The sequence below is a fragment of the Neomonachus schauinslandi genome, chromosome 3, assembly GCF_002201575.2.
Source record: "Neomonachus schauinslandi chromosome 3, ASM220157v2, whole genome shotgun sequence".
NCBI lineage: Eukaryota > Metazoa > Chordata > Mammalia > Carnivora > Phocidae > Neomonachus > Neomonachus schauinslandi.
Window position 1 is genome coordinate 122,610,687 of NC_058405.1, and position 13,686 is coordinate 122,624,372.

Sequence of the window (13,686 nt, forward strand, 5' to 3'; positions counted from 1 at the left end):
AGCCCTTCACTCTAATATAAGCTTATTCTCAATTGCTGCCTTTAGTCATACTGGGACTTTTGTTTAATATGGCTTCCCTTCTCTATTCTCTTTATCTTTTGGGATTCCAAAACCTTATCTCTTCTCAGAAACCTTCACCAGCAGCCGAGGCCACACCAATTCCTCCTTCTCTGCAATACTGGCATCTAGAAATGTTGTGATTATTATTAAAAACACATTTCTACTGTTAATGATCATTGTTAACATCCTATCTTAGAAATCTCTGTATTGTTTGCAATTGACTACAATTTTCTGGCTTAGATTTCTAAAATTATTATTTCTTTTTATCACCACAAACTATGTAGCTGAAGGTAAAGTTAAACTATGACTTTTATAATATATTATGGCTAGCAACAGAGAATCACATCTACTTATCCACAGCAAGAATATCTAGGCCTAGATTATATTTTCTGGGACCGATGATGAATCTTAAAATTTCTGAGCAGCAGTTGCCAGAATAAGGGTTGCTGGTTAATATTACTAGTTCTATTTTTTTGAGGTTAAACTGCTTTTTTGCCCATTAACGGCTAGGGTGACACTGGAAAGTCATAGTCTTTATAATGATTTTTTTTTCTTCATATTAGAGAAAGAAGGAGCTGAAATGTCCTCTGACTTACTTGATGTTGAATAAGATGATAATGTTAGAATCTATCTGAATACTCCCCGAATACTTGGATTTTCAAAGCTTTAAATGCTAAAGAGGTGGGTCAACATTAGTCAGGGTAGAATCAAAATGAAGAATTACCCTCTGGCTTTACCCACCTGCTCCCATTTTGCATATAAATCCTTTTTTTTCTTGACATGGGGATAACTGCCATACTCCTTCGGGGATCCTCAGGGCAATACATAGATGGGGTTTGACATGATCCATCTCTGGCTTCCGAATGCCCCAGTTTGACTGGTCTGTGGGAGTTCCATCAAACCACTTTGTGGTTTCATCTGTGGAAAAATTGCTGACTTACTATGAATTATATGTACAATTATCAAATATACTAAGACTGGAGTGAACCATAAAAAGCAGCTCCTCAATTTAATGAGATTGTCTCCTTATCTGAGGCATGCAACTCAGTAGGTACAGTCATGAACTCAACATCAAAAGGTAGGTATTAGTAAAGTTGCCTTGTGAACAGCTCTCTCCATTTGTTTTAGATATACTGTTCTAATTTAGTTCATTTAGAATATCATCTTTCTTAAGGTAACAGTGTGAATTTTGAAATATTCCCTATCATTATAGTCAATTTAAAGAAATCATTTTAAGTCCTAACATCTATATCATTGCAAAATAGCTCATTTTCTAACATAATTTTACAGTGAATTTCTTTAAAAAGCAATCCACAGGTCTACTAAGGGGTGGGGGCAATGATAGAGTCCATCCATGTGTAAGCAATAATGGGGGTACATTGTCTGAAAGGATTTAAAACCAACAATAAAAGTAACTAAAAGTCGGTCATCTTTTTATTGTCACAATGGACTAGAAATTCTAAACAATGTCTGTGATTGAAACACTCCCCCTTATCAGAGTGGACCCACCCTCCACCTTGGTATACCACTGTAATAAGTTCTCCATACCAATTAAGATAATTTTCTTTATAAGTACTTTCAACAACCATCAGTTACATAGAGAGAAGAATGCCATGCTCTCATTTGATCACAAACCCTGGTTTTTATGAGAAGCAAATAATTTTAATAGCACAATTTATCCCTGAAACTATCCCTGAAATCTGTTGTGCTTTTATAACATTGAGGAATAATCTGGGTATTTTCAAATAAATAGGGTTTTGTTGTCTATGACTAAGTCTGTGAACACAAGTTTCCATCCAAGAATCTTCATGATGTGAGGGTAAGTATAAGATAAACTTGTTGTTTGCTTGTTTTCATTTTTGGTATTGTAGGATTATTTAAAGGGACACAAGGGTATAGAAAAGGGTTAGCAATATTGTCTTTGGAAGAAATGGCTTTAGGATTCATGCTATTTTTCACAGCAAATGTATCCAAGAAGAGCTTTCTGGTTTGCAGATGCCATTTTCATCAACCTTGACCACCATGTATTTATTTATGCTCTCTCCTCTTCTCTACCCAAATCACTTACTGTCACCATCAAACTGAGCATTCAACCAAACCATCTGGACAGAAGAACCAAAAGCAAAAAGCTCTTCTAGGAGAAATGAATTTTCATCCTCATCCTTGATTGTTAAAAGATTAGATCCTATAAAAGAAATAAGCAGTAAATAAGTATTTGTGTTTATGTGTAATACAATTTAAAAAATGTCTCCTATACCACCATAATTTGTAAAGCTCAGTCTTTGCAGAGTGAAAATTTCTATTGTAAATAAGTGATTTTTGATTAAAAATTATACCACATTTATTAAAAGATACAAGGTTGTACTTAAGAAGTCAAAGCATAGAATATTAATTTTAGGGAACTTTAAAAATTTATAATTCAAATGCATTCAAAAGGAACATTTTCTTGGGAAAGTGTAGTATTCTGAGACATCATCTTAGGCTTTCAAAATCTATCCTGGACATTGAATTTCATAGATAAACCATCCCCAAACAAGCAAATTCAATAGTATTTATCTTTTCAATTTTTTGGTTGCTCCTAAAGTCACTAAATAATCAGACAAATGAAGAAAACCACATTGTTTACTGAAGTGTCAAGAAGGAATGCATTGAAAGCATTTTACCATCACAAAAGAATTACCTTCCTTTTTGCAAAATTCATGAGCAGCCTCAAAACTCATACTGTCTAGGACTGTAGAAAAACTGTAGCAATTACTTTTGAATTTTATCCAGGGAATAGAAGTTTCTGAGCACAACTCTGGATGTCCATATGGTTTTGTTTCTACGAACAAAAATCAGTTATGATTTTAGGGTGATGACTGGGTTCATTCATTAAGATAAACATTGCACTAAGTTCTATGACAGACTAAGATAAATATGTGTAATGAGGTTTTCATGATAATACTCTGAAAAAGTGGGTTTAATAAAAATGATTATAAAACCAAGACTGGTTTGTAGCATTTCTGGCAAAAATAATCTTTACCTACACATAACAGGGTGCATTAATGCATAGCTTCTTAGGCTTAGTTTGGGTGCTGCATGGGTGCTGCTGTCTTTCATGTTTATAATTGGTATCCTAAAGGTTGGAAAAACTGGGGGATGTGATTCATGGAAATACTGGAAACTGAATGAAGTCAGCAAGAGGCACTTCCAAATGTACAAAATGTGATCTGTGCAGTGCTGAATATTATAGATTTAGAAAATCCTCACCACCCAATCAACCTATGAGAGAAAAATAATGCATTCAGTAAAGTAACATAGCATAACAAAACATAATACATAACTAAGGGACATTTCAGGTGGACTTTGCTTTAGAGGTCAAGCATGAGAGTCAAATCCATGCTGAGATCCTAATTGTGTATGGCTGTGGGCATGTTACCTAACCTCCTCACACTTTGGTTTCTTTATCTATAAAAAGAGAGCTAACAACAACATCTTTCTTACATGAGAAATTTATTTTTTAAAATTTTTTTCTTCTAAATAATCTCTATACCCAACATGGGCCTCAAACTCCTGACCCTGAGATTAAGAGTTGCATGCTCTACTGACTGATCCAACCAGTGTGCCCCTACAAAGAAGTTTAAATGAGCTAGTGTCTGACACTTCTTAAACACTCAACAAATACAATGCTATTGAAAAGGGAAGGATAACTTTTATGGTGTTTTAGAAGCAGAATTAGCTTTTCCTTCATACATGCTCTTAATGCAGGTTTCTAGCCTGATCTCCCACCTCTTCTTACTGGTACCCTGCCATGCAGGCAAATCTCAACACCAGCTTTGCTTTATACATGTTCAGTCCTTTCTTCCTTCCATGTCTTTGCCCAAACTTTTCTGCTCAGAATGCCTCTCCATGTCCCATCATTGTCTGACTACATCCCATCTATTCTTCAAGGCCAGTCTCCATAGTCATGTCCTCAAGAAGTCTTTCTACTTATTCTCAAGCGGATATGATGTGTTCTCTTTCCTGCTAACCCCCACAACACTTACTACCTCTTTTCCATCATTTGGTAGCCCTGGCTGGTATAATAGTTATTTGTTTGAACAGCACCTACCAGACCAGAGGCTTCTTGAGGACAGATACTTCTTATTACTCTTCTCATAGCTCCTGCTTAGCACAGTGCCTTGCACACAGTAGGTTCCCAGTATGTATTTATTGAGTTGAATAGAACTGAACCTACCAGTAGGTACATGACAAATTGCTCCTTGAAGAAATGACTCGCAGGCTGTGCTACTCCAGCGCCCACTGGTGTCAGCAAAAACACAGTCACCCAAGATGGATGACTCATCATCTTTCCAAAAAGTGAAGGAAGATTTGGTTCCATCTGACCAGTCAAAATTAAGACCATTCTGTGGAGGGAAATTGAGCCATCATTTCCTTGCTAGGACTGCTGGTGGCATTACCCAATGCTGTTTGAGCAGCCCTTACTTCACACATAGATTTATATTTCCACATCTAGACTTATTTTTCAGGGGGTCTAGGACAGCTTGTGAATATGGCCTGACAAAAAGAAATACCTGTCACAATAGTATCTTTTTTAGTTTTTGGGAATCCTTAGTTCCCTGCCACCATAATTTCCCAGTAAGCCATCAGAGTGAAGTTGATCAATATCTTGTTCTTGACACCAAAACAAATTTCAGATTGATCAAAGATTCATACATAAAATTGAAAACGTAAGTGCTAAAGAGAACTTGGCTAAATATTTTATGCTCTTGATGTGGGGAAAATCTTTTCAAGTCTGATACAAAATCCAGAGGCCATAATGCAAAATTGACTACATGACGTTAAAACATTATGTAATGCAAAACTACAATAAACAACCATAAAATGCCATTCTCTCACCTATCCCAATGGCAAGGATTAAAATTTTGATAATACCCAGTATTGATAATGATATGAAAAAATGACATGTGATCATAGTTGTTGGCATGTAAATCAGTACAAACTTTTGGTGGGCAATATGGCACTCTTTCTTAAAATTTAAAGTGTGCTTAGCAATTTCACTTCTAGGAATTTATCCAACTTGCACAAAGATGTTTGTATTATTTGTAACTGTGAAAAACTGAGAAGAATCCAGATTTCTATTCAGAGGAGAATGGTATGCTATATCCTTATGTGGTGCTCTCCCAAAGAATGTGTTGGATTTTTATGTGCTGACATGGAAAGCTGTATAAGGCATATTAAACAAAAAGCAAGTTTAAGGACAGCACATGTAGTATGACCTCATTTGTACTTGAAAAACAATATAGATATTCATTCATTATGTGTATATATGTGTATAAGTAGAAAATTTCTAAATGACACACAAGAAACTGTTTATAAGTGATTATCTTTGGGTAGTAGAACCAGAGGTTGGGATAAGAATAGATAGATTTTACTTTTCATTACTTTGAGTATATAATACTTTTACTTAAAAAAAGAGAAAACTAAAAAGGTCTTACTTTCCAAAATACATTTTTAGAGGGAGAGAAAACCCATGTGTTAAATTCCAAGGGGGTACTGAATTAATTAATAATCACATTTCTAGGCAGGAAGCATGATCCATTTTTCTAGGGGATTTCTTAAATGCAACAAATTACTCAAATGCAGGTGCTTGAGTTTAAGAGGTGTTCCATTGCCCACATGAGGCAGTATCCCCAGATACCCAGAAATTTTCAGAGAACCTTTGAAGGACATTAATTCCCAGAAATTAGGCAAGTGGTTGTATGCTCTAAAAAGGTATACTTTTAATTTGTAGTCATAGGCTCTTCATAAGGTTGGTCAGTAGTTATTCTATAAACCAATTACTTAAATGTTACCTTTACTATTATTTCTGGGAATTTTTTGGTATTAATTTCAGTTGCCATATCACTAAGGAGGTAGATGTGAAATTTACTTATGCAGGGATGTTCCAAGGGATTTAAGATACCTACATCTGCAGTGAATAGTCCAATCCAGTGGGCATGTCCTAGCCGGTTGAGAATAACAGTGAGGAAGGACTGGTGATACTGATCTGTAATGCTGGCCAATTCTGCTCCATGCATTAGGCAGGTTTTTATTGCTGTATACCAAGTCATATTTGCATTAATTATTTTGTAAGTTCTGTTCCCATATTCCAAGGTATTGGGGACTGGATACATATCAGATGTATTTATGCTGTGTCCAGAGGGATCTAGAACAAGAACAACAAAAATCATTTTTAGCATCTGGTTGAGAAAGAGGGGAGGCAAAGCTTAGTTTGGATCCCTGTCATAATGGTCCATTCTGTGGTTAACATCAGAGTTTTCCACCCCAGAACTATTTCAAAATGAGAATAAATACCTGAAAGCATAGGTGATGCTGAAGAATGAGAACGTTTAGGAAATTTAATGCATGAGTGTCTTTAAAAGTATACACATATAGGGGTACCTGGGTGGCTCAAGCACTAAGCATCTGCCTTCGGCTCAGGTCATGATCTCAGGGTCCTGGGATCAAGCCCCGCATCGGGCTCCTTGCTCAGTGGGAAGCCTGCTTCTCCCTCTCCCACTCCCCCTGCTTGTGTTCCCTCTCTTGCTGTGTCTCTGTCAAATAAATAAATAAAGTCTTTAAAAAAATTAAAATTAAATAAAAATATACACATAGTTAACCATTTCTAGATTTCCTATTTTTTTTACTGTCCCTTTTTAAACTGACCACTTTTTGATGGAACTGATCTCCTTAGGCAGGTTTTATTCCACTCCCTACACCCGGCCTAACACATACTGCTCTGGCAGAACTTAACACTTACTAAGAGAATATTGACATATATTATGTCGTCATATACGATGTTGCAGACATAATTTTACAAGTGCATATTCTCAAATACCACCCTTTATTAAATTTGAGATTGCATGATAGTTGCTATCATGTTTAATGTTTACATGTATAAATTCTAAAAATAAGTTTAAAAGTTACATTAATAAACACTTAAAATATACACAGTTCCATAAAGACTTACTATTAATATGTCACCTATCAGAGTCGAGATTTACAAATTAAAAGGCAAGGTTTTCCCAGACATGATCAGTGGTGCTTTCTTTTTCACGAGTGACAGATTATGTGACAGCTAAGCCCGTGTTTTTACACGCAAGATATTTCCTCTTTAGTATGTGCACTTGGCCTTTTTGTTCTATACTATATTATGTACTAGGATAGGCTTATTCTAGGAAACCTAAAACAGAAAAATAAGACAAGAATTTCTGAACTGTCTGATCCAAAGTAGCTGGAATATATCCCTGTTTATTGGTTTTATTACATTTGGGGTTGAAAAGGAGCATGATGAAGCGTAGATAGGTCAGAAGACCTGGGAATCAAGCCCAGTCCTGACTGTACAGGGCTAAGTGACGTTGGGAAAATAAGTAATCCCTCCAAACCTCAAATTTTTGTTCTGTAAGAAATGAGTAAGGCCTTCCTTAGAGGGGTGTGGGTAGGATTCAGAGATAACCATATAGGGCACTAATTGGAACTCAGTATTTAGAACATAGTACCTGGAACACAGCAGGTGCTCAGTAAATGTTGGTTCTTTATGCCAAGTAAAAATGGCAAAATGGGAATTTGACTTTTACCTGAAAATGTGACCTCAATATAATAGTAGTTCATATTGTAAAACCAAAGCGAAATTAACCTATTTACCAACCAAATTGTGATGGAGTACACTTTTATACCTGTTTATTCATCACAGCCTATGTACCAATTCTAAGGTTATTTTTTTTTTAAAAAACCAGTATAATACCATAGTAGATTTTTTAAATAGTAGATTTTTTAAAATGATAATAATTGGTAAGATTAAGGTAACTGAAATTTTTCATATATGTGACAAAATACCAATTTGACTGTTTCCCCCATTATATATCTGTATTTTCACACATATAGAATTCTCCATGTGTAATTGATTCCATCAAACTTCAAAACATAAGTGATTTTGAGCAACATGATTTTGCCACCCATTGACCTAAAAAAGAAAGATCTATTGGAAACCAAATCCCAAATTGGGGCTCTTGACTTTGTCCTTGTCTCCCTGTTATTTAGAAATCTTTATCTTTCAGGCAGTTAGACTTTAGGCTCTAAGTCCAATGTAAGCACATATTTATATGGCAAATAAAGAAGTGGAGCAGAATTTGGGCATTTATTGTAGGCTACAAGAATTTGTGTAGTTACATTCTTCTTCCAGACCTGCACTATCCAATATGGTAGCAAATGCACTATTGTGCATTTGAAATGTAGTTTGTCTAAATGGAGATGTGTTGTGAAATACTCTCTGGATTTCAACAACCTACTACAAAAAAAAAAAAAAGAATGGAAGCGATCTCATTAATATTTTTTATATTGGCTATATGTTGAAACGATAATCTGCTGGATGTATCAGTTTAAATACGTTATTATAATTATAATTTCAAAAAAAGAATTTGTGTAGTTAAATAACATATTTTTTGGAAATAATAATAGAAACAGCTATCATTTGTTAATATGCTGGCAACTTGCTAAGCATTGTATATACACAGAGTCTGTGAGATAGTAATTATCCCACTTGACAGATGTGGAAATCAATTAGGTTGTGAACTCCAGTGCCTATACTCTCAACCACAGCCACTTTATACTATGTCTAAAAGAATGTATACATTGATAGTCCCAAAACTACGAGAACTCGAATATGTTATTTACTTTTTCTAAGCCTCAAGTTTCTTATCTGTTACATGGGGAGACTTTTACCTACTTATCCTAGCATTGTTGGGAGGCTTTCATGCCTTAATGCTTCTGAAGCCAAGTCACAGTGCCACGTATATCATAAGTGTGTAAGTACATGGTATATTGATATTTCTTTCCCTACAAAACTCTACTCTTCTCATAATACTCTTGCTATAACTGACTGGGTATCTTCTTTCAGTTCCTGACTATTATTATGTTTAAGTGATAACTGTGAATTAGGAAATGGGGCTTCCCTGGAATTGCTTTTCTGGGGATGATACTTAGTGCATTAAAGAGTTCACATGCATGCAACACTAAGAAGTATAATTAATATTCCAAATAAGTATATATACAACAGCCTGCCCAGAGTTCCACCCAGCTCCAGACACACACTATGGTCTTCCAGAGTAGCATGGTACAGGGAAGCCTTGCGCTTGGAGAAAGCATGAGGTATGAGCTATTGTTGTTGTTGTTGTTTTTATTTTTATTATTCAAGGTCACCTACAGGGCATCTGCCCTGATCATCAACATCCCTGACTGTGTGTAATAGTATGGCTTTTGTATTTCACACCCAAAGTCACTGGGGGTTCTGATCATCAGCTCTAGAAACATGCTACATGCCATATTTAGCCACAGAAGGCATTTTTAGGTTTCCAAGAAAGTGGGAAATACTAGTTTGTTTATTTCTCTGATTCTTTTCCAACATTTTCTTAATGTCTTTTTATTACCTGAATATACTCATTAATGCAGAACAAAGCAATTAAGCCGTTTAATATGGCCAAAATGGATGCATAAATGTGGTCATCTCTCAAGTGGTCTCTGTAGTCTTTGGAACCCCACTAAAGAGTATAATCCTGGGGTAGTGGAAATTAAATGAGTAAATATATGTAAAACTCAAAAAGTAAGTGCCTGGCACTGTTAATTATGAAAATGACAGTCATACAGTGTGTAAAACAAATATGGAAGAGAAGAGTGGGGCATAGAGATGAAAGGAATAAAAAAGCAAATGTTTCTTACCCTGTATTCTTTCACAAACAAACCCATGACCTTCTTTTCCACAGTCTTCAAAATACCATTTTCCCGTGAAATGAAAATTAGGATTACTTGATAGCAAGGCACAGAGAGTAATATGTTTTTGAACTTCAGTGGTGTTATGACTTGGAATCTTTAAAAAGATACATATGTTTTTTTAAAAAATGGTAACATATAGCATTATTATAACACTGACATTTTTATCAAGGACAATTTAAAAAATTCAAACAGTATTATTCCTTTATTTGCATTTAATAAACCTGTTCACAGATCACTTCATAACCTACAAGATAAATAATTATTGTGATAGTAATTACACTAATGGAACACATGAAAATGATATGTAATTACATTATTAAAATTAATATATTAATAACAGACTAATATAAATTTATGCCTATAAAGTATAGCAAGTAAAAAAATACTTTAGTTAAGTATCAAATAGGATCTCTTGGTAAAATGATTTCTAAAAAATAAATCTGAAAACTTACGTTTATTACATCAGATGGAGACCAGTTAGAATATGCCACAGGCTTTCCATTTACCCATTTTTCATAATTATCATTTTGTAACCCTATCCACACGTTAGTGGTCTGACCAAAAAGATTCATAGTAATGAAAGCTGAAAAACAGGAATACATTATCAAATTTAATACCATATAAACCATTTGGGTAATCATAGAATTCTGTTTATAGTTATGATTTTATTTACATGACAGCAAAACTTAATTACCAATCAGTTGTAGGAATTGGTTACTTTGTTCTTATTAGGGTAATGCAGTCTCTTTCACTTCTGTTTCGGTTTAAATGGACACACACTAGCTGGCTAAACCTGGGATTTCATCATATTATTAACAAAACTATTTCCAGTGCTCACTCAGTGCCTTTCTAAACAAAAGAGGATTTATCTACTATACTTAAACTGAAGTATACAATTGTCTAAATATCAAATACAAGTGTACAGGTAAATCTAAAGGGATCTAAAAATTATACCATGCAATTATAAAAGAATATACCTCAGATTATGTTAGCCATTTTGAAATACAGATCATAAATATGTCCTTATTTTTTCCACTACTACTGGGGAGACAAAAACCTCCAAAAATCAGCAGTTTATAAGCAATGCAATGTACTTTTACTGATGTCATGATATAAGCCTCATAGGTTAAACTGAAAATTTATGTGTCATCAGCAATATAATACTTAAAATGTGGATTTGGAAATATTAGTATTTGGGGGGAACATTATAATAAATATTTGAATAAAAAAGTTATTTTTGCTTGATTGAACATGGAGTACTCTACCTTGCTCCACCTCATTTTCAATGGCGACTAGTGCTCCCCCTTCTTCAACACAGAAATCTTGAGCGGATGTCCAGTTCTTCCAATCACTTGGGTCTTTGGGGATTTTCACCAAAAGGCACTTTTAAAAAAATGTCCAAAAAAAAAGCATTCATTTCCATATTTTCCTAAATGAGTTAAAAACCTCCCAAAGACACTGGGGATCAAACTTTAGAATTCTTTATAATTTTCTGAGGCAGAAATGACTCATTTTTTTTTCTTTGAGCTGCTCCAAAGGTATGAAAGTAAAACAGAGGACCGGCTTTTAGGGTAAGTCAATATTTGCATGCATTTGTATCCGGCAGGAACAGAAGCAAGGATGTGCTTTGTTATGCAGGATATCAGAACAATGTCTTCTGCTCAGTGAAAAACAGTATTCCTTTTTAAAAGGAGCCAGCCGGATTGCAAAGGGTATAGTGGTAGATTTAATTTTTTTTTAAATTTGGAGGTAGCAATTAATAGCTTAGTTCAGTTTTATTTACAAATACACTTCCTCCCTTTAAGTGAGAGAGGAATACTAGGGAATCAAACCACATCAGGTATTTAAATTCACTAATTACTTGAGTTAGCGATGTGGTTTTTAAGTCCACAAGGAAGAGCCAGAGAAGAAAAACATGAGCACAGCTGAAGGGAAGCAAGGGCAGAACCAAGGAAACCTAGGAAGGAGAAACAGAAGTCTGTGGGATTTAGCAGTGAGAATTGATTGTTACTCATGAGAGAATCATGTCTGTGGCACGGCAGGGTTAGTCATTATGGGGTGAGAAGTGGCACAGTAACTACTGGACAGGTCAGGTAGGGTCAGTGAAATTTAAACATGTTAATAGGGCCAGGTGGAGTCAGGGGAGAGGGAGAGATCGAAAAGACAGGCTATAGGGGATCAGGCAAATTTCCAGAGAAGTCAGGAGAGACTGTATACAAAGGATATTCCATGTGGACTATTCTCTTATCAATGAACACAGGCAAACCCATTCATTGATAGGTTAGATCTCAAGATTTCGCCACCAAGGAAACCCAGTTACAAGACAATTCTAGGCTAGTGTGGAAGCCTACACTTGAGAGAGCATCCTTCCCCATCCTTCTTTGGAATGACATCTTTCCTCATCCTTTAATTTCTATATTTGTCAGTCTCCCCACCCTTCCCCATCATCATAAACTCCTTAAAAAGCAGAGAGACTTTTCTTTGCTCGTCTCTGACCATCACAACAAAGAAGTTCCCCAGTAAATATTTATGGAACATAATAAAAGCCAATAGACCCCTAACTAGTTGTCAAATGACATTCTCAAGCATTCTAGATTTAGTCCAATGGTTCCCAAAGGGGAGCATTCAATAACGTCTGGAGACATTTTTGGTTGTCATAGCTCAAGGGGGGAGCTTTGCTATCGGTGGGTAGAGTACAGGGATGCTGCTAAACATTCTATAATGCATAGGGCAGTGCCCTCATAACAAAGAATTATCCAGCTCCAAATGTCAATAGTGCCCAGGTAGTTCTTTTCAGAACTTAATCCTGATCATGTCACTCTTTAGTTTAAAACTATTAGGGATTTTCCATAAATAAATAAATAGATAGATAGATAGATAGATAAATAAATAAAACTATTAGGGATTGTCCACTGTTTTTAGGATAAAAACCAGAAACACTGATGTAGCCTGGAGTTACCAGCTAACAGAGGAAGTACATTTTCAATTCTTCTGGTCCTCTTTGCCTTGTTTGCTTCACAAAGAAATGGAATTGGCTTTGAAGGATTTTAATTTTATAACAACTATTCCTTTATCTATTTCCTTTCATTTTGTCTCTTTTCTCTAATTACAAATTCCAAAGAGTGGCACACACTAATTATTAGGCAGTCTTATCATTTAATGTGAATTCACCTTGTGTTCAGATAGTCACACTAATGAACCATTCATAAATACCAGTGAACCTCATTGGTTTAGTTAGCTCAATAAATCTTTCCAGAAAACACACACACACACACACACACGCCCCCATCCTACCTTCCTACTCCCCCACGTTGGCCTCAGCCACGATTTACTAGCTTATTTCTTATTCCCACAACTTCATTGTTTCTTAAAAAACCCAAAAACATATTTACTAACACAGTTTGAAATGGTGTCATTAGTAATTAAAGCAAAGCAGTAAGATGAAGTACAGCACTCTTAATTTTAAATTGTTTATTTACTTACTAATTTGCAAAATGTGATCAAGTTTAATGCATCTCTTATTATTGCTGTGAATTAAGGATATTCTACTGTATTGCAAACAAGTTTTGAATATAAATTCTTTTTTTATCTCAAAGTCATTTCCAGTTCAAAATTTGAAAATGGAATTTACGACCTTTCTCCCAAACTTCGTCCTTTTCCAGTGTTCTTACTGATGTTGACTGGCAAAGTCAGCCATGTATTTATATAAGCCTGAAACCTGGGAGTCTCCTTGCCTTCCCACTCTATCCCCCTTTCAATTACCATCTAGACATACATCCCATTTCTCAGAGTCCTTTCTCATTCTTCCCATTCCTGCCACCTCACAGCCTTCACTAT

At 35.3% G+C, this 13,686-nt stretch overlaps 1 protein-coding gene across 1 annotated transcript in view; it reads right to left on the reverse strand.

The window, feature by feature from the left end:
* Positions 1 to 13,686, reverse strand: part of PLA2R1 (phospholipase A2 receptor 1) — a 114,174-nt gene that overhangs the window by 3,281 nt on the left and 97,207 nt on the right. The window contains exons 21-28 of the mRNA XM_044913660.1: positions 11,115 to 11,232; positions 10,302 to 10,432; positions 9,796 to 9,943; positions 6,009 to 6,247; positions 4,277 to 4,445; positions 2,741 to 2,881; positions 2,129 to 2,245; positions 802 to 978 (exon numbers count right to left, since the gene is read on the reverse strand). Coding sequence (XP_044769595.1) covers positions 802 to 978; positions 2,129 to 2,245; positions 2,741 to 2,881; positions 4,277 to 4,445; positions 6,009 to 6,247; positions 9,796 to 9,943; positions 10,302 to 10,432; positions 11,115 to 11,232 — 1,240 coding nt within the window. The remainder of the gene's footprint in view (positions 1 to 801; positions 979 to 2,128; positions 2,246 to 2,740; positions 2,882 to 4,276; positions 4,446 to 6,008; positions 6,248 to 9,795; positions 9,944 to 10,301; positions 10,433 to 11,114; positions 11,233 to 13,686) is intronic.